Genomic DNA, 21031 nt, shown 5'->3' on the forward strand with positions numbered 1-21031 from the left:
TCTTAAGAAGAGTTAGTCTCTTTCTAGATTGTTTTGTTGGCTTCTGCTAGGTAGGCTATATGTAGCCCTTTGTTTTATGAATTAGAAAGTAGCTTTTGAGTCCAAATTACTTCCATATCTCCATATTTACTTTCTGCATACATATATATATATATACCTGTGAGTGTGTGTTATTTGTTAGTAGACCTGGCAAACGTGTCATGTCGTGTCAGTTTCGTGTCGTGTTAAGACATTAAACGAGTTGATAGGGTTTGACCCTAACCCGACCCGTTTAATTATCGTGTCGTGTCGTGTCAACCCATTTATTTTCGTATCGGTTTTCGGGTTAATGTTTAGACATTGTAAATATGTTATGGCATGTCAGGTTGAAACATTTTAAAAGGTTGGAAAGTAGAAGATAGGGATGCAAAAAGGAAAAAGTAAAACACTGGAGTTGGGAGGTGGAATGACAAAATTCATAGTAAGTTTAGAAAACAAAATAGAAAGAGTTAAAGTTGGGGAACAAATAAGATAAGTAGTGAAGATAGTAAAATTAAGTCGTTTTGAAAGTTTGAATTTTACTTTTAATTATTGAATTTGGCCACTACAAGTCTATAATATAAAATATATCTATTAAAATATGAAATTTATAAAAATGATATATAATTAAACGGGTCATATTCGAGTCATCTTCAAGATGAAAATATTGAACCTAACCCTGCCCGTTTAATTATCGTGTCGTGTCGTGTCAACCCGTTTATATAAACGTGTCGAAATCTCTTACCCAAACCCGCTAATTTCGTGTCGGGTTCGTGTCAGGTTGTTGTATCGTGTCATGTTTTGTCAAGTCTATTTGTGAGTAATATTGAAGGTCAGATTCCAACATTTAAAACAAATCCAATACGTCTATACCTTCTCACAACATGTATTTAATTGAATGATATTTTCTTAAAAAAAAAATTAGATAGTTGGTATCATAGCCATTTTATCAATTATAGTGTACACCTTGGGTTTAGACTAGAAAACCGGTTCTTTTATTAACTTGTCAATTTTATTCCCGCACATGTTGCCTTGGTAAAATAAGTCGCAATTGGTAAATTTTAGTATTTTACACATGATCCGAATCAAGTACCCTAAAATACATGGACGTGGTCCCTTCTAACCAGAAGGTGTGATCATAGAAAGAAGCGATTGATGAGCAGGAAAAGAAGAAACGAGTTGAGAACGATTAGCCAGCACAAAGTCGTCGACCTCGAAAGCAGGCGCAACCGTGGTTCCCACCAGCGAAAAATGTTTCTCTGCATCCCTCGCTGCATTTTTCACGACTGAATAATCCATCGTCGATACGTTGTAGTCTCTTGTAGGGAACGCACCAAACCACACATCCGGTGGCACCGTATACTGCAGTCGTTGGTTTTCCCCAATATCTTGTCCGATGGTCGTTAATTTGACACTTCCATTTTTCTCATACATTTCCAATATCTGTTGCAGAAGATGACATTAATTATTTTTACTAGCTACAAATCAAATCTGTTGGAGAAGATGATGGATGTAATTACCGTTAGAGGTTCACCCATGTAGAAGTGCCATGTTTCTGCACTTGGAAGACGGTGGAGGTGAGATACACTCCCGGTTAGAAGCAGGAAGTATATGACTGTACTAATCGGACGACCGACCTTGTCTGTTTGAAGGTAAAATCAAGAAGATTCGATCAAGAGAACGATAAAGACTTTTGTGTAACATTTGGTGAATCGACTAAAGATTACGAAAGAAGTAGGATTACTTACATCGAGGGGGAAGTTGAGAAGTGGAAAGGTTAACGGAAAAGTCTCTGAATGTTTCTGCGTAAAAACCACCTTCTGGGTTTGGTTGCAGGTTCAACCTCGACATAACTTGAGATGATGTTGGACCCATCTTCATCTTCTTCGATCGCCTGTTTCCTTGTGTAGAAACTGTGTTAAAAGCAAAAAGGAGAACAGCTACAACCTACTACCTGTTGGGACTTTGACCAGTTGTGGCTGACCAGCAGACCGATGCACCAGGTCAAAGTTATTGAATATGTAGGGGTCGTTGGTGGATGTGTGCTTTTGACACATAATCTGTTTCCCCCCTCTTTTTTGTATATGTGTTTAGTTCAACTGTTTGACTTTGTATCAAGCACAACAAAATCGACTATAGGGAAGCAAAAGTATTATTACTCCATCTTTATAATTTTTAAATGAAGATATTGAAAAAAACTAATATGCTGAATTCCAGTTAGGGAAAAAATAGTTATTATAATATGGATAAACAAAAGTTAAAAGATTAACTATTAGATAATATACAGATAATAGACCAAGCTTAGCTTGTTTTTCAACTATAGGGCCAGGCTTTGCTTGGGTGTCCGGCTGGTCGGATTTTTTTTTTTTTTTTTTTTTTTTTTTTCTATTAATAAGGAGCCGTTGAGACTTGAGATGGGGAGGAAGTAGGATGATCTATTGGGAGCATATATAATGTTGATAGACTGGATAAAAGTTGCTTGCTCTTGGATCTGTTTTGTTGTATAATGTTGTGTTTTGTTGTATTAGAAAAAATTAAAGTAAGATTATATTATAAAAGTCCAATGGAAGTATGTTGTTATTTTTTGCATTTATCTTTAAGATATATATATATCACATAATTTGTAGGCATTAAGTACTATACTATAAGAGTATAAAAATGACTTAGATGGGACAAGTATGTTGCAATTTCTTATATTTATCCCTAAAATATCACATACAACCATTTAAGGTCTGCGTTGACCATGACTCGACCAAGGTTGGGCTTTTTGTGGACCAAGCCGGGCTGGTCCAGCCTGTTGTGCATGTTTAGAGTCGGTCTTAGAGTTTTTTAAATGGTTGTAGTAACCTCTAAAAAAAACATGCCCGGTGGTTCTGAATGTGTTTACCATGTAGCAAAAAACTTTATAAATAGTTACATGGAAAGATGATCTAATATAAAGTTGAATAAAAAAAATGTAATACTATGGGCAATCCATTAAACTTACAGGATTTGAATGGGTTGAGGATGGTCAAACCTTTAAGAGTGGGCTATTAGTGTTTGTCTTGTCCATCGAAGCAGAACAATAGGGTTCTTGACAACTAAGAAATCATAATCCAACGATGAAACACACTTCTTTTGTAATTAGCAAAGCATATGTATACAGATATGAGATTAAATTTGAAACAGTTTTAACTACTTGGTTAACTCAATCAAAACATACAAGTTTACAAAAACTGTGATTGAAGGAAGGCTAGTAACCAAAGCATCGATCACTGAATCTGGGTGCTGAAGGCCTGAAAATGATACATAAAGTTAAACAGATCGAAACAATAATCGCTCATATATCGATCATAAGAAGAAAAGTAAAGTAAAAATTAAGAAGTTAACTCTACCGAGAAAATGTTGACATGACCAGGATCTGCAAGGTGTGCCGTTAGGTTCTCAAGGGGACCTTGTCCGGTGTAAATGGCTTGGAATACAAAACCTGTAAACGCCAGCATTGCAAGCCGGCCGTTTTTGATCTCCTTCGTCCTAAGAACCATCACTGGCTCCGGCGACCCTCTTCCCCACATGAACGGGTCAAACCACAACCCACCAGGGTACCCGACATCCGGCTTTGGTTTCTTCCTGTTGGGAAAATTAGGTTCGATGTCAACGCTCCCTGGGTTGACCATGTCAGCCCATCTTCGACCTTCCACCCAACCCATCAAAGCTAATTGCACTACAAATAATGTGGTTGGGTCAGCAAAGTATTCTCTTGACCCAGCATCGAACCATGAAAAGTTTTCGATAAACCCCAGGCTTTCGAGCCATTCTGGGATAAGAATTCCCGCAACTGCCAGCATCGCCCATCTGCTGTGCATCAGCTCAGCTTGTGCAAACCATTTCAGTGTTTCTGGATCAGATCCTGGTCAAGAAACAGTTTTTCTTTAACGACTTTGAAGATTTACATAAAAAGAAGACAACCCGTTGAAATTTGCGTACCTAAGCCGAGTGGGTCGAACCCAAAATCTCCAGGAAGGCTAAGATTAATCAAGAAAAATCAAGGAGAATGTATTAAGCATGTGTATATGTTAATTGTCATGTATGAATTCAGATGGAAGTGAGAGGTTAAAGAATTGACCTGCCATCAAGCCATTCAGGAGGAGAGCTTCCTGGGAACCATATAGGTCTGTCAGCGGGAAGTGGTTCACAGACACTTGATACACCTCCTTTAGTTGCTTTAAGCTTCAATCCATGGCTGCTTCTCAACAAATACCTTGGATTATTGCTCCTTCCCACAGAAGGTAACTTCGTGGCCAACTCTCCCCTGGTTGAGAGGGAGGTGGAAGCAATGGTGAAAGCCATGGAGATTGCCTTCGATCTCTAAAAGGTTGGATGGTAATGGGAGTCGATAATTTGTAGTATGATTGCAGAGTTGAAGAAGAAGATGACCAATGGTGGCACGTGTGTGGATGGATACGTGGGTCCGGTGAGTTTGTTTCATTGCTTGTGGGTGTGTTTGCGCAGATTTTGTTGAACTTGGGCTAATATACGGGCTTATATTTTCGTGGAAAAGTAGAAAACTCAAGAAATTGATAAAATTCACAAAATCAGTAAGACAATGAGAACTGATTTCAATTATCAAATGTGTTTAAAATTTTTTAAAAACATTAAAGATTTTATAAAAAAAATAGTAAACCGTTATTCAAAATTGAAACAAGACTGCATCAGAAAGAGAACTAAATACTAAGGTTGTGGGGAGTGGTTAGGCTAACCAGTATGGGGCAAAAATCAGGCGTCTTGGGCTGAGGTGGCATGCCTCCCCACGCGTGAACACCGCCCCCAAGTCTGGTGGGGTGCGTGTGACGTGGCTCCGGAGACGGGACGAGACGACCAATCACAATATTTCTTTTGTTTCAACGGCTTTTTTTGTGGGGAATGGTCATTTGACCGTTTAACAATAAAAAAAATTAAATTTAAACAATCTCAAGCTCACCTATAAATTACCTTCTATTCTCTTTACAATTTACACTTCAAAAAACAATCTCTATATTTTATTACCATCTACAAAAAACACTCATCTCTCTCATTTTTTTTCTCTCTGCATGGATTCAAATCCAAACACCCCAAACACTCAAAATGCAAATGTTAACTACATACAACTGTTAACCTCCCCAATCCAACAACCTCTATTCACCACTTCATACCCCTAAAACTTCTACCAACAACAACCACAACAATTCAATCAACCCCAATTTCAACCCTTTCAACAACAACTTTCTCAACAATTTCAACAACCTTCTCAACAATTTCAACAAACTTCTTTTACACCTCAACAATTTTAACAATCTCAAGTCTCATTATCTCAATCTCAACCTATAAATCTCGACAACGACGACGACGACGAACGGGTCCAAAAAACACAACAACCAACTCGTCGAAGGCAAAAAAAAACCAAAGATCCAAGAAAAAAAAACTACGACATGGAACGAAGACGAGGAGGAAGCTTTAGCGAAAGCTTGGATTTTCATATCGCAAGACGGGGATGTCGGCAACTCGCAATCGGGTCAAAGTTTTTGGTGTCGTATTTTAGATCATTTCCACGCGTTATTAGGAAAGAAAACGGAGCGGACGTACGACTCGATCAACACAAAATGGCGTGATTTATGAGCGGCTTGCACCAAATTCAATGACATATTTGACAAGCTTAAAAACATGCATAGATCTGGTAGCAAAGACTTCAACATTTTAGCGACCGCGACCTACGAATACAAAAATTACCACCAATGGTAAACCGTTTGGCCACCAAAAAACGTGAGAAGTTTGTCGTAACGGTCCAAAATGGGTTCTATATCCGGAAATGGTGCATTCGGGATCTACAACCGGTTCCAACAAAAGGGCAAGAACGTCCGAGTCGGACGTGAGTTTTGGACTCGACCTTAACGATGACTTCGACGCCACCGAGGGGGAGGGCCCACCGGACGTCCAACTTCGTCGACCACCGGGACAGGACAAAACAAGAAAGGGAGCGTCTTCAAGCGGAAAAGCACCAGCAACTAGCGACGGCGAGCTTGCGACATCCATAGATAAAGCTCTAGTTTTTCTAGAAAAAAAAATACGAATCGTCGGAGGCAGCTAATCGCCAAAAAATAGTTTTTACCGATCTTCAAATCATAAACACAAAGCCCCAACCGGATCTCGACCCGGAAAATCTTGCGACCTTTCTTAAAATTCAACGACAAGTCCGGGAGAAATATGGAATTTAGGTTCTAATATTTATGGTTTTAAGTAATTTAGGATTTTATTTATGGTTTTAAGTAATTTAGGATTTTAATTTTTTTATGTTTTTTTAAGAATTTTAGAATTTTAATTTGTGTTTTTTATATTAATGTAATGTGTTTTTAATTTTAATGTAATGTGTGTTTTTTATTTAAATTATGGTTTGTATTTTGTTTTTTATTTAATATAATGTTAAAAAAAATAAAAAAATAAAAAAATGAATTTGTGGAGTGGTAACTATTTCCAATGTTTAGTGGGTTGGTGGTGGGTTGGGTGTGAAGCTGATGTGACGCACATGTGACAACACTTTTTCAGTGGGATGGGTGTGACCACTCCCCAAAGCCTTACAGCCAAACCACCAGCCAACTCAGCGCCACGTAGGTATTTTACCATTCCACAACCAACCCACTAGGTTGTGGAAATGGTGTTCACCGGTGGGTTGGTAGTGAAGGGGCAAAAAGGAGGAGAGAGGAGGAGAGAAAATGTGAGAGAAAAAGGAAGAGCCAATCAAAATGATTGTCTTCTTCCGTCTTCACCACCACTAGAAGCCACTTCACACCCAAATCACTGGTCCACGGGGCGGTGTTCACCGGTGGGTTAGTGTGCCACATAGGAAACTCACACGTGGTTTGCTTTTCACTCCTGATAGCCTAAGTACATGAAGTAAGCCACGATCCCAATAAAACCTTGGGACCCCAATTAGATATCTAACTAAACAAATGCAACAAGATAAACTCAATAAACCCAAACAAATCATATTTTTGGGGTTTGCTCTCCATAATGTAGAGACCATTTTGAAAACTTCACATGACACACAAAGTAGTACAAAGTAGTACAGAGCATCTTATTGGATTGATCTGATGTTCAAATGATCTACAATGTTAAAGTAGGTGTTGAAATCGAGAGGGGTACGGGGAGGGTAATACCCCCACCAACCATCAAAATACATTGATCAACATGTAATCTTGTTATTTTCCCATAACTCCACATATTACATTTCACCAATAATATAAATATGAATATTACTTGTTCTTTTAATTTATGATTTAATACATCAAATATCATTCAACCCCATATAATGATAAGCTCCATATGTAGATCAAAAGCTCAAAGTTAATAATTCTCAAAATGTGCTAAAAAATTCTTTAACAATGTTTGATTTACCAAAGTATTACTCGATCTTCATATATTAGTCCGATATGATGCTTTCAATACAATTTAAGTGACATATATTAACTATCCATATAATTCAATCCATTTCACAAGAACAATTAGATTCAAATTGTCATCACAAGAACAATTAGATTCAAAGTGTCAAATGAACACACCATCTTCATACAAACTTGAAAGTACATAGACGATCAAATTGAAGACTTTAACTTACATATTTGCATTGACATTCATGTGTTGAGATTATAATTACTTTCCTAGACTAAAATGAGTTTCAGTTTAAGTTCTAGAAGCATAAAATGCATTTTCATCAAGCTAGGGTTAGAATGGTGATTTTTTAATGATCTAATGCTTAGATCTAGACTTAAAACTTATGTTCATCCTCTTTATTATAAAAGAGTCTTGGATTTCTCGAAATCCCCAAACCCTAACTTGAAATAGAGAAGAACCACAAATACTGTATTCTTTTTGCCCAAGCGATTTAAGGTACACAATTCTACTCAAGAGTCGGAAGGTATACGATTCAAACTTCGTCACACCCAAAATATCGCTAGTGTGCCACGATTGACCACCTGCATAAATTTTGGGACATATTGATGTGTGTCTTTCAGATAATGCAATTTACAATTTTTTTACAAAGCTCAAATTGACGTATTCAAACTTCTCCTCTTCACTAACACTTCAAACCTCTTCCTAGATCATTTTAATCTCAAAATCATCAACTACATTTCCTTCCCAACTCTCTAAAAAAATAGTTAAATGAAAGAGAAAAAAAGGCTTATGTCTCAATTTTTCCTATTTTATACGTTTAGTCCCTCAACTACCCATTTACTAAATTGACCACTAAGTGGTTTACTAACTTTGCCATTTCTCCTATTTAACATTCTAACCTTAACTAATACAGTTTGTAACAAAAATGGTCCAAGATCAATTAGTTATGTCCAACGATGGTAAATTTAAGTTTTTCGTTAATTATAACATAGTAAACATTATATTTTCTAATAGTTGATTATGAATACTTATTTAAATTATTAATTCAATTTATTTTCTTTAATTTTGAATAATTTTTTATTAATATTAATGCTACTTCTTTATTAAATATCTTATTATTTATTTATTTTTTCATTTTTTTTACCAAAATGGTAAAAAAATCTAGCTTGGACATTCGGACGTCAGATTAGGGTTTTAACAAGATACTTTTTGTCGAGGTCCCACAAATGACACCAATGATAATACGAGAGACTCGAGAGTAAGACAACTTGGTCTCTCAATATAGGATCACCTTAGAAAGCCATTCTATTAAAGGTATCTTTGAGGTTAGTCTAATGATAATACTCTGGCGCTCAAGTTAGTGAGAGGTCAAATGGAGGGAAAAGGAAAAACTATAACAGGTGAAAAGGTCCAAGAATTAGAACACATTCTTAGAGGGATACTGGCACTACTATTTATAGCCAAATATGTGATCCATATGGATGTCCTTGTAACCATACTAAAGTCAGTGTTGCTGACTTTTTTTTTCTTCAGGTAGTTGTAACATCCCGAGATAAGGTATGTATCGATGACCCTTACTTTTATTGAATTGTCAAAACTAGCCCTTAATTGAGAAAAAGGTGGCAAATGAGTACGCGGGGAGTACGCGTGTGTACGCTCAGCATACTCATGTGTGTACTATGGTTGCGGAAGCCACCTAGTACACTGGGCGTACTAGGCTCAGAGTGTAAACCCTAATTGTGTTGTGTGTCCTTATTTAAGGAACATGATGGCCTCATTTCCAGCCACCATTTCCAGCCTTCAACTCACCTCAAACCCTAAATCTTGTTTTCATAGTTTATGTGAGCATTTGAGGCTTATTGAGTGATATTGTGGGATTCTTTTGTGAAGAAGGAGCTTTGAAGGAATAGAGTTGGTGTCTAATCTTTTGGATCTGAGTTTCCATGTGGTTGGTGCATCATTCAGAGGTATCAAGCTCAAAACTTTCTCATTGTTTTGATTAGTTCATGTTTTGGTCCATTTTTAGGGTTTTATGTCCCAAGCTTGAAGCTTTATGAGTTTGAGGAACTCCATAGCATAATACATGTCCATTTATGTGTTTCTAGTCGTTTGGACTCATAAAAATGAGATCTTGGTCGTTAAGATCTCTCCGTGCATGAGATATGAGGACCTTTGTGAGTAAAGGATTAGAGTTTATGAGTTTTAGACTTGTCCAACCATGCTAAGGCTTAAAGTCACCAACTTTATGGACTAATGGACCTTATTTAGCCCAGATCTATAGTAGTAGCAATGGTCTTAACTGATTAAGACTAAAAGAGTGAAAAGAGGAAATTACAGCGTACTCCCAGCTACGCACAGCGTAGCGCTGAGCCACCCCGATGCATGCATGGCTGACTGTACGCCTAACGTAGAGGGACGTACGCCCAGCGTACGCGCTGGGTGTTGACTTCATTTGACTTTTAGGGTTTTGGTCAAGTTGTGGACTTTGGAGGCCATAGAGGGGTAAAATGGTCTTTTACCCTTCTGGAGTTAAGTAGAGAGACTTAGCCAACATTTTGAGGATTGTTGATATCAAATTTTAATTAGAGATATATGTGACATATGTTAGGCGGAGTCTAGACCGGCAGTTTGGGTGTGGGATTTACTTTTACTTCACGAGGTGAGTCTTCTCACTTTACTTACCTGAGTGGTAATTTATGTGTGACCGGAGGGTCTTGATCGTGTTATGACCGGAGGGTATTATTCATGTTATTGGCCGGAGAGTCTTATTTGCTTATACTGAGTTATGTGTTGTTATGCATCTTGTCTTTGTGACTTATGCTGTTATATTATTTTGTGTATATGTTGAGCTGTGACCGGAGGGTCCATACCGAGACGTGAGACCGAATGGTCGTCACTGAGACACATGACCGGAGGGTCTTTATTGAGATATAGCCATAAGAGGCTAATTATTGTGTATGTGGTATTTTGGGGAACTCACTAAGCTTCGTGCTTACAGTGTTTGTGTAAAATGTGTTTCAAGTACATCTCAGGATCGTGGGAAGGCGCCGGTATGATTGTACACACCGACTTGATGATTTGAGTTTATGTGGATTCTGGGATATTTGACAAACAATTTATGATGTTATGTTTTAAGTATGTTTTGTGTGAACTTTTTAAAAATGAAAATTTTGTTTTGAAATTTAGCGTGTTACAGTAGTAGTATGATGTATCGACCTTACTGAAGAAAAAAGGGTAGAGCGTACATATCGTTGTATCTTTGTTGTGTAATTTATATGTGTGTTTGGTTTTAGATCTTAAATTTGGATGAATAACACATTTTCACATGCCGATTATCCCATGAACGTGTTGACCAAGAAGACAAAAACCATACCAATAGATTAGCTTGTCTTTGGGTTCACATGGGGTCCGTCTAGACCAATGACGTAGTTAGTCTAGTCGTTGTCATTTGGCCAAGTCACCGAAGAGCTTGTTAATGAAGGGCATTGTCACAGGTTAGACACAACTGGTAGGGCTAGTGTCGCTTCCTTGATGAGCTCATGGCAAGACGAAACTAGTTAGCATGTGTGATCCAGGCTAGTCTCGGAGTTTTATGGGGAGGGGAGGCAAGAAGGAGTGTCAAACTTAAGTATGGGACAACATGTTAATTGTTACACATGTATGTGTTTATGTCAGGTTCGGAATGCAGAGTCCAATTTATTGTGGCAACAAGTTATATATGGGTGGGTTTTGTTGGTATATGTTAATACTACTTTCTAGCTTATTTAGAAAATTATTTTACTATTAGAGACAACCGGTTTTATATAGTTATATATTTAAATTTAATTAGGCTGTTTAAAATTTAAATAATAACACAAAATGAAAGTCTATCTTTACATAAAAATTAAAAGTATTGTGAGAATATCACTCTTGAATTGCTCTCACCCTTCAGACTTTCAAATGTGACACGACACCAAATATTTAGCAAGGATCTGTTTGGGATGTTGTAGACACTTCGCGAGCACATTTTGTTTCAAATACACCAAATCTTTAAAACTTTGTTTTACCAACGATCATAAATAATTTTTGGCAAGAGTCCTTCTATATATTGTTTTTTTTTTCATAACATTTATTATGATGACTAGTTTATAATCTGTAGAAACCACGGTTACAAAATTAATTAAATTTTTATAGTAAAAACTCAAAATTATTAATCAATTATTTTAAATAAATTATTAATTATGAGATATTTCTTTACTTATATAAGTTTATAATCGTTGATTTAAATAAATACGTAAAATTATATCACTTTATAATCCGTTTTAATTTTTATTCTAATATTATTAATTTAATGTAATTAGAGTGAAAAATTTAAAATTTGAAATTGAGAATCAACATGTTGACAAATGACATGACATTAATTAGGAGACATAATAGGGTGATACATAGCAAAAAAAGAATACATTTATTTTTTTTATTAAAATAGGGAGATGTGATCATCAAAATTTAAGGTATGAAATATGGTATGATAAATTTATAAAAATAGTTTGATGTTTTAGAGACTTAGCAAAAAATAGCCAAAAGTTAGAGTATATTCAAAAACATCCAATAAAACCGCAGATGAGGCAAACACGTCTGCGTTTTTGTTAATTCCACTGCGAAATCATCCTCTCACTTGCGATTAAATTCACTTTGTTCATTTTTGAAGACATGAGGACATATAGTCATATGCGGTTTCCTCTCAAGTCATTTGTAATTTCTTCTATGCAAATATACAAGTCGTTGATGCAATTTTATGTATTAAAGACTTGTACCATTGCAAATGATAATGCCATGTACGATTCCGTTCTTATTTTTTCCGATTTTCGGGCAAATTCATATACATTACTTTTAAATTTTAGCGTATATGATAAAAAAAACTACATATAAAATTACTTGAAACAATGTTTTGCGGAACGTCTTCATCAGAGAGATAATTCATGTAAACTTTAGTGTGAAAATGAGCTAGATTTTTTTTAAGGTTTAAATATATTTGGCTAATGATCCGCTAAACCGCATGCTGACCACAAAACCACAACTCATTTGACGAAACCCCAGACGAGTTATCATGTCAAACAATGAAACCGCTGACGAGTTGACGAAAGTACGAGCGTGTTAGCCACTCATCTGCGGTTTCAGTAGCTATTTTTGTTCAAATGCTATTTTTTTGGCTAAATTTTTTTAAAAAAATATGCTACTCTTGTAAATTTCTCGTATAACATTCATGAGACTTTGTTTTGAATTAAATTTACAACAATTTTATTGTTGTATCTAAAATATTATTATAATGGGAAATCTCGTATAACATTCGCCACATCTTTCTTCTAACTTCGATTCTCTCATCTCCTGCCATAATCAAGAAGATAAGCTGCTACTTCTTTGAAACTGATTTCACCAACACGAGCTGACCGTTTTAACCCTGGTTGACCAAGGCTCAATCCCGAAGATTATCGCATTCACAACCTCGTCAACGAATGGTTTTGTTTGGTAAAAATTACGAGAATGCCCTAGGATTTCAACTGGGACACTTTGGTCTTTTTGGCGGATGTCTCTACCGGTTGGGGATAAACATGGAGTTGAAGAGCTTCTATGTAAGATGCTTCTTGTTAAGAGAAGAGGAGAATGGTCACGAATGGCACTGAGGTCGTTGTTTAAAACCATGTCTCTAAAAGTTAGAGAGCTTTTTCGATTGGGAGACTTAGAACTATTTGTAACCTTCGTTTGACTGTATGAGCATTATCACTTCGATCTAGCTCCATTCCTACGAGACATGAAGCAAAGGAGGAGAAAAAATGGGTGTTCTTGAAGCCTATAGCCCCAAAAGATGGGTTCTCCCAAATCGATCCCAAATAAGATCTAAATCTAGAGACGATTCTTCAAGTTCTCAGGATAGCATATGGTATCAGTGCATCTTACTAATTCGATTCAGGATATTTTCCTAATCTGTACCAAAAGAACAGTAAGCATAATCAAATACGAAATCTAAGGATTGATTTCTTAAATTTTTTCAGAACACTCATGAAATTAAACTTAGCGACCATGGAAATCAGCTTGTACAGATCACATTTTTTAGAACATTTCTTTACATTGTTATTTACAGTGTAAGCTAACAGAGATAATTGGGATAATATGTACAGATTCACAATATAACTAGTGTAAGAGTAAATTATAAAAACTTTATAAATACATTTGAAGAAGTAATAACAATAAATGTTTATAGCTCAAATGGTAAGGTGTATGGTTTGGGAAGGGAAGGTTATGGGTTCGAATCCCCTCCCATTTTTTTCTATAAAAAATCAGTTTTTTTACATTATAAAGAAAAGACATGTCACCTCAGCCAAACAATCCATGTGGCATGTCATCTCAGCAGGTAACCTGCTGCAAAAGGTAAAAAGGGTTAAAGTGATTACAACAGCCGGTTTCCTGTCCTTTTTCATTAATAAAATTTAGTTTAGGACTAGATGATAAATTGACCCAGGACTTTTCTGGAGATTTCCATTATTATAATAATTCCAATTTTGTGGTTGAATTTAAGATATCTTCAATGAATTGACACTAAAATACTAAAGCGTTGTTATCCAAATCTATCAGTTTTAGTGTGTGAATCGAATAGTAAATCTATTAAAACATTTACTGAAGCGATTCTATAAATACATTGGTGGTTTACTGTTTAGTCGGAGGATTCTTGTAAGTTACTGTTGAATATTATTATTTTTACATCAAGATTTAAGATTCAGATAGAAACTTGCTTGTAATTTGGTTGCTTAAAGAGATAACCGGAACAGATTAATGGTGTTTGATTTGTGTCTGACGCAGCATCGTCCCTTCCTACGCACTCCATTCTTCCCCAAAATCAAATCCAACAACTGCTACTGAACTTGACCTAATTGACGTAACAACCACCTTCCAAATCAACAAACCCTCTTCAATTCCCAATTCATGTATTCCATCAACCTTCCTACTCCATCATCCATAACCCATCATCATCTCTTGCCGGTAACCCCATTATTCAGATCGTAACTACACTATTATGGTGGAAACCCTAAGTTCATCGCCCTCAATCTGGCGATTCAACCACCGCCGTTGGTTTCCCGCACTCTTCTCGTCCTACAAGACCCTTTTCGCACTCCTCTGGATCGTCGTTTTCGCATCCCTTTTCATCTGGCAACGCAATTTTGTAGATGGTATATCAATTTTCCGGCGACCCCTCCCTTTTCGTCCATTGCCTCGTTTCCGACCCGTCGTCTTTAATCTTACCGATTTCGGAGCTGTCGGAGATGGCGTCACAGTTAACACCTTGGCTTTCGAGAAGGCTGTTTTTACAATTTCCAAGCTAGGGAAGAAAGGTGGTGGTCAGCTTAATGTCCCCGCCGGAAGATGGTTGACAGCACCATTTAATTTAACAAGTCATATGACGCTTTTTCTTGCTGAAGACTCTGTTATACTTGGTCTAGATGTGAGTGTTCTACAACCTTTTCTTTTCTTTTCTCTTATTTCAATTCAATACTCTGCGATTTCTTAATGTTCATATGAATGCTGGCATCAATCAGTCAAATCTGCGTCCTTGTGGTTCACTTATTTTAATTTTTTGTTTTAACAGGACGAAAAGTATTGGCCTCTCATGCCCCCTTTGCCTTCTTATGGTTATGGTAGAGAGCATCCTGGAGCCCGATATGGAAGTTTGATCCATGGTCAAAATCTAAAAGACGTTGTGATCACAGGGCATAACGGCACCATTGATGGACAGGGTCAAACATGGTGGAAAAAATACCGCCAAAAGCTTCTTAACCATACAAGAGGTCCCCTCGTGCAGATCATGTATTCAAGTGACATTCTGATCTCTAATATTACTTTACGTGATTCACCCTTTTGGACACTCCATCCTTATGATTGTAAGAACGTTACCATAAGAAATATGACAATCTTGGCTCCCCTTTTCGAGGCTCCAAATACAGATGGTATAGATCCTGGTAAGTGAAGTGAATTCACCCAATAAGAATAGGAGTTATGAGTTATGAGATTTGCAATAAATATATCATCTTTTTTATAGATTCATGTGAAGATATGTTAATAGAGGACTGTTACATAAGCGTTGGTGATGATGCCATTGCAATCAAAAGTGGATGGGATCAATATGGTGTTGCGTATGGTCGCCCTTCAAAAAATATCCTCATTCGAAACCTTGTTGTTCGATCAATGGTCAGGTGAGAGAGAGATCTTTTCTTGTCTAAATTTTCCAAATTTGTTATAATCATTACTTCAATGATGCTAATAAAGATTAAAAAAATTGTTGAACTTTGATAGTGCTGGAATATCAATAGGCAGTGAGATGTCAGGTGGGATATCAAATGTGAGAGTGGAGAATGTTCTTGTGTGGAACTCAAGGCGTGCTGTTAGAATCAAGACAGCTGCAGGGAGAGGGGCATACATTGAAGACATCAGTTATAAGAATCTAACATTTGAGAATGTAAGGGTTGGGATAATTATTAAAACGGATTACAATGAGCACCCAGACATGGGTTTTGACCCAAAGGCGTTTCCGGTGATCAGGGGAATCAGCTATTCCTCCATCCATGGTGAGGGAGTGCGTGTTCCTGTTAGGATACATGGGAGTGCAGATATTCCAATTAGGAATGTAACTTTCAGGGATATGTCAGTAGGGACTACATACAAGAAGAAGCATATTTTTCAGTGTGCTTATGTCTCTGGACGTGTGATAGGGACAATCTTTCCAAAACCATGTGAGAATCTTGATCTTTATGATGAACAAGGAACACTTGTCAAGAAGTCTGTATCTGAGAATGCTTCAGACATAGATTATGATATCTGACCATGGTGTCCTTCACGTTTCAGGGCCTTTCTGTTTTTCTTTTTTCTTTTTATAGTAGGAAATGTTGATATAGAAGAAGGTTTGGTAATTTGATATCGTTCTTTCCTTGGTTTTTTCTTGCAATACATGTCTATATAAACTATAAAGGAATGTTATACAAAACGCCAAAAGAGGCCCTTTTTTTTGGTATTATCCTGTCCAAAACACCTGTTCTGTATGTGTGTGTGTGTGTGTGTGTCATGGTGTTCCTTTGCTTCATTCACCAATGATGATCCACTATGACACACCAAAGGTAGATTTGAAACTATGTATACAAGATTTGCTATCTCAACTTGTAAACACCATCTTAAGTGGAGAAATAATTTGTTTTGATCGAGGTTCTCCAAGGAACCGCATAACCTAACTTATTTATCTGAAATACCAACAATATGAATCTCACTTTCAAGCATGCAAAACATTTTACCAATTGCTAGAAGAAATTATAACATGCGTCATACAAACTAAAGATGAAAGTTGAAAGGCTACTAAATGAAATTTTTTTGGGGGTTCTATATGTTGAGTTTAAATATAGAGAAATAGATAGAAGATGATGACTGAATAGAATCTATAGGAATTTTAAATTCAAAAACATAATCTAAAAACACTGTAAGACTAGTGGAAATTTTCAAGTTACATAAAGAATGCAAACTTCTGATGTTCTTAACTTTCGTATATCTATAGGAGTTGTTAAGTTGGAATTTGTTTTTGTCTCAACTTTATTGAAAGACACCAAGACAGGCTACGAAAATATATCTATTTACATTTTCTATGTCCTAAAATTTCATAAATCCTTTGGAATTTTAAGTAATATTCCTTTGGTATGCTCTTCTCCATGATTAACAAATTTAACTATTTAGTGTTTTACGTGTTGAAAATTAATCGAGTTTCATAAAAAAAAAGGGATAATGACTTGATAGGGTAAGTTACTTTTTGAAATGTACACATTTAGTCCTTACTCTTTTCTTTTTGTAAATTAAACCCTTATACTTTATTAATATGTACACAATAGGTCCTTTTGACCGGATTCTATAGGTTTTGTTGATGTGGAAGCACACGTGGCACTAAAAACAACTGCATAACAATTAATTTGCTTAGTCACTCCTTATAAACGAATGTTAACATCCAAAATCAGGAGGAATCACCTTCAAACTCGAACAAGAGAAGTGGGGAATTCGTAGAAGAAGAAGGAAGATGTCGAGTGGCTCAAAAATCTCCACAGGTTCAAGCAATCACAAAGTAGATAAGGAAGTCCTCTGTGATTGTGAACTCCCTTCAAGAATTCGTACCTCCAAGACCAAAGATAACCCTGGAAAGAAATTTCGAGTGTGCCCTAACTCATTGGTAAATACCTAAATTGTTTTTATTTGTCAAATCGCATCAATTTTCTTCTTCTTACCTTCTATGTTGTTGATTTTATTACTACAGAAACCAGGGAAAAAGTGTAAATTTTGGGAATGGATTGATGAAGAACCTGAGAATATGAAGCCCATTGCAGAAGATACTCTTTCAGATGTTGCAGATTATCTTATACAAGTTTTAGAGGATGTGGCATCTGTTAGAGAAGAAGTGAAACAGTTGAAGAGTATGATTTGTGTACTGATTCTGCTGGTCATTGTTAAGGTTATGTTTTGGGGTTGAAGATATGCTTCTGGAGGTTTTAGGGGATTTTGATGTAATAGACTTGTTGTGTAATTCTTGTTATGTAATGGATGTTGATGTACTTTATGTTTATGTAATGGTAAAGTTTATTGCTATTATGTATGGATGTTGATGTAATTAATTCAGTCAAATGGAGGTAAAACCAAGACAAATTACAGGAAATATTTTTTATAGACAATTGAATATAAAGACAAATAAAAGTGGCTGACAAAAGGCATCAAGCCATTTAATAATTACAAAAGATAAGCCCACCATGAGAGGTAATACAGTAATTTAGTTCAAAATATTCGACAAGTACATCAAAAGTAAAAAACTAGTAGGGGTAATACAGTAATTTACTAGGGCTTTCATTTTCCTCAAACTCAGTTTAGGACTCTCCAAAACATCATTCACAAATTGTTTCCCTATCCACTTATATGTTACAATTGACCCAAGTTTGAATGCCCTAGAGCACTTGTGCTCTGTTATAAGACACTTAATCTGAAAAGTGTGTTCCTCTTTCATCCAGGAAGCATACAATCTAAAAGGGCATGTCGGATTCTTTCCTTTACAACATCTAACTAGCAACCTAGTCTTGTCATTCTTTTCATACCACAGAGTATGATCATGTCTTGGGTAGATAGGTCGTATTGCATTATGATCTTCTTGAACCAAGTCATCATTTTGTATTGGATAAAGTTTGTTGAGGAAATGAGCATTGAAGTTTCTTTTGAGAGATATAACTTCATCGTCCTCTACATGTTCAGCTTTCAGACCATCTTCTAAAATGGAGTCAACATCATCAATAGAAACCAAATATTCATCTTCAAGGTCTGCTTCTTCCTCCTGAATCCAATCAAACAAAGGTTCATGATAATGATCCACATACACATCCAATCTCTTCTTTTCATTGATATCTTCAAGAAACTCGTTAAAATCGCAGTCATTCTGAATATCATGTAATCCCTCTGACAACCTCACTTCATGTGGACAGTAATACACATCTCTGCATCTTTCGTTAGTAAGCTTTTCCAGAAAGGGGATGAAATCAGGGAAGTTCATCTTGTTCACAACCGTGTATGGTACAGAGACTTTTACTCCATTAAAATACATCAATGGGGTAGGTGTGAACACCCCACTATAGTGTACATCAACGATTGTATCTGCATCTTCTGCCATTGTTGATGGTGATTGCGAGTCAAGAAATTTGAGGGATTATCGGCTGAGTGAATGGAGGAATGGCTGATTAAATGAGTCCTAATTGTCGTTTCAATGTGGTGTAATTTAACAATATCCACGTAAGGTGACATGTGGATGCCACCAGGTTATTTCATTTCAAGAAAATAAAATAAAACTCGTATATGACCGGTAAACCGGCTATAGCCGGTCAAAAGGATTGCATAATTACAAAAAATCGGGTATAAGGGTTTAATTTACAAAAAAAAAAGAGTAAGGACTAAATGTGTACATTTCAAAAAGTAACTTACCCTATCAAGTCATTATCCCAAAAAAAATGAAAAGTAGATATATTGCTAAACATCGAATTTGAAAATGAGATTAAGGGGGTTTTTTTTTTAATGTGGGTTGATCTTTTATAATAACTAGTAAAAAATCACGAGCTTCGCGGGTCGTTTTTTTTAGTATTGTATTATATCATATTTCACAAAGATTACCGAACTTCAATTTATTGTTTTAAATTGGCCAGTCACAATTCAAAGTCCATCAATTTGTTATCACATATTCACGACTACTAATATAATTAAAAGTTACAATTTTGGAGTTTATCAAACAATCCAAATGAAATAGAGATGTTTGGCTCAACCTTAAAAAATATTAATAAATAAAAAAAGGATTAATAATAACATAGTGTACTTTCATTTAATCTGTAAATTATTAATCTCATGCTCGAAATGACAATGTACTTTACTCTAACCTAAAAGGAAAATAAAATCGGACACTTCTCTCTTGAAATTATAAACTGTTATCTTGGCATCGTCCAATTTAGCCCGTAAATTCAATGGAGAGAAATCCTCATTTATCATATGGGACTTGCTTCAGATGGAAGTACTATGGAAGTACTGGTTCATATTTTTGTGGTCGAAGAAAAGGGAATGTTGAAGATTGAATTGAATATATAAAAAGATAGTTTAGATGTATTGTACATAAAAAGAAATTGGAGTTGGGTAGAAAAAACACAAACCATTATTTGGAGTTGGAGAGGACAAAAGGGTAAATTGAGAGTTTTTAGATTAAAATAATGGACCACCCATATAGCACAAATAACCAACCATGTAGTGTTACCATAATCAACTTTTAAGAAGGATCCATCCTTGAAGGCAAGCCTACAACCTCCATCACAACAAACCAACTAATAAAATAACATACAAATTAACAAAAACCATCAGATCAATCAAAATTTAAAGCACATTATCTATAAAAGAAACCAGTTAAGAAGGCTTAACATTGAGTAATGCAGGGCCAATCCATTTTCCGGGAATTAATATGGAGTCACACATGGTTTTTTCATTAGTCTACCATACCAGCACAAGCTTAATCCAAACAAAACTTTCAAAAATCACTTAAAACGTCTTTTTTGAGCAATTAACGACCTCAAAATTGAAAACCAAAACAACTTTGTCATTTATAAGTGAACAATCATTTGAACTAAAAAAAGACGATTCAACTATTTTGTTTAAATTACCAATTTAGCTATGTTGGTATTAAAATAAGAATAAACTTCCAAGTAACGAATTAGATCAATAATCTTTTTAAGAAACCCTATATACAAAGTTATTTTTCACAGTATATAAATTTGAAATTATATATACCTTCATCCGGATCTCCGGCCTTTTTGACCCTATATATTTGATGAAGCAAACCAAGAACTTAAATTTAGTAAAAAAATCATTTTCATGATAAAATACAAAATTAACTACTCGATACTACAAATGATATTCTGTATCTTTTGATAAAAGAAAGTAACTACGTGGAGATGCTTCTTGATATAAAAGATGTTAAGGCCTTCAATATTCATAAAATCAAAAACTTATTATGACATCATTCCTACACCGTGAATTTTGAAAG

General features: G+C 35.8%; 3 protein-coding genes across 3 annotated transcripts; 1 reads left to right on the plus strand and 2 right to left on the minus strand.

Annotated features, from left to right (window-relative positions):
- Window positions 1-990: 990 nt before the first annotated feature.
- Window positions 991-2989, minus strand: LOC145130335 (uncharacterized). The gene is made up of 3 exons (XM_079065153.1): window positions 1767-2989; window positions 1539-1660; window positions 991-1461 (listed from the first exon to the last, which is right to left on the minus strand). Exons 1-3 carry the CDS (start codon window positions 1897-1899, stop codon window positions 1138-1140), a joined length of 579 nt encoding a protein of 192 aa, XP_078921279.1. The 5' UTR covers window positions 1900-2989; the 3' UTR covers window positions 991-1137.
- A 120-nt stretch (window positions 2990-3109) lies between these two features.
- Window positions 3110-4413, minus strand: LHCA6 (PSI type II chlorophyll a/b-binding protein (Lhca2*1)). The gene is made up of 4 exons (XM_079065152.1): window positions 4124-4413; window positions 3985-4022; window positions 3393-3907; window positions 3110-3293 (listed from the first exon to the last, which is right to left on the minus strand). Exons 1-4 carry the CDS (start codon window positions 4345-4347, stop codon window positions 3270-3272), a joined length of 801 nt encoding a protein of 266 aa, XP_078921278.1. The 5' UTR covers window positions 4348-4413; the 3' UTR covers window positions 3110-3269.
- A 9707-nt stretch (window positions 4414-14120) lies between these two features.
- On the plus strand, window positions 14121-16459 carry LOC145132645 (putative polygalacturonase). The gene is made up of 4 exons (XM_079067512.1): window positions 14121-14896; window positions 15041-15410; window positions 15491-15644; window positions 15745-16459. Exons 1-4 carry the CDS (start codon window positions 14471-14473, stop codon window positions 16268-16270), a joined length of 1476 nt encoding a protein of 491 aa, XP_078923638.1. The 5' UTR covers window positions 14121-14470; the 3' UTR covers window positions 16271-16459.
- Window positions 16460-21031: the final 4572 nt, after the last annotated feature.

This window comes from Lactuca virosa, chromosome 8, assembly GCF_052849685.1.
Source record: "Lactuca virosa cultivar CGN04683 chromosome 8, Lactuca_virosa_CGN04683_v6, whole genome shotgun sequence".
Taxonomy (NCBI): Eukaryota; Viridiplantae; Streptophyta; class Magnoliopsida; order Asterales; family Asteraceae; genus Lactuca; species Lactuca virosa.

Coding starts and splice junctions, on each gene's coding strand:
- LOC145130335 (XM_079065153.1), bottom strand. CDS start 1,899: ATGAAGATGGGTCCAACATCATCTCAAGTTATGTCGAGGTTGAACCTG. Junction 1,661..1,766: donor TTCTCAACTTCCCCCTCGAT/GTAAGTAATCCT, acceptor ACCTTCAAACAG/ACAAGGTCGGTCGTCCGATT. Junction 1,462..1,538: donor ACATGGGTGAACCTCTAACG/GTAATTACATCC, acceptor CTTCTGCAACAG/ATATTGGAAATGTATGAGAA.
- LHCA6 (XM_079065152.1), bottom strand. CDS start 4,347: ATGGCTTTCACCATTGCTTCCACCTCCCTCTCAACCAGGGGAGAGTTG. Junction 4,023..4,123: donor CCTGAATGGCTTGATGGCAG/GTCAATTCTTTA, acceptor GATTAATCTTAG/CCTTCCTGGAGATTTTGGGT. Junction 3,294..3,392: donor GTCATGTCAACATTTTCTCG/GTAGAGTTAACT, acceptor TATCATTTTCAG/GCCTTCAGCACCCAGATTCA.
- LOC145132645 (XM_079067512.1), top strand. CDS start 14,471: ATGGTGGAAACCCTAAGTTCATCGCCCTCAATCTGGCGATTCAACCAC. Junction 14,897..15,040: donor CTGTTATACTTGGTCTAGAT/GTGAGTGTTCTA, acceptor TTGTTTTAACAG/GACGAAAAGTATTGGCCTCT. Junction 15,411..15,490: donor TACAGATGGTATAGATCCTG/GTAAGTGAAGTG, acceptor TCTTTTTTATAG/ATTCATGTGAAGATATGTTA.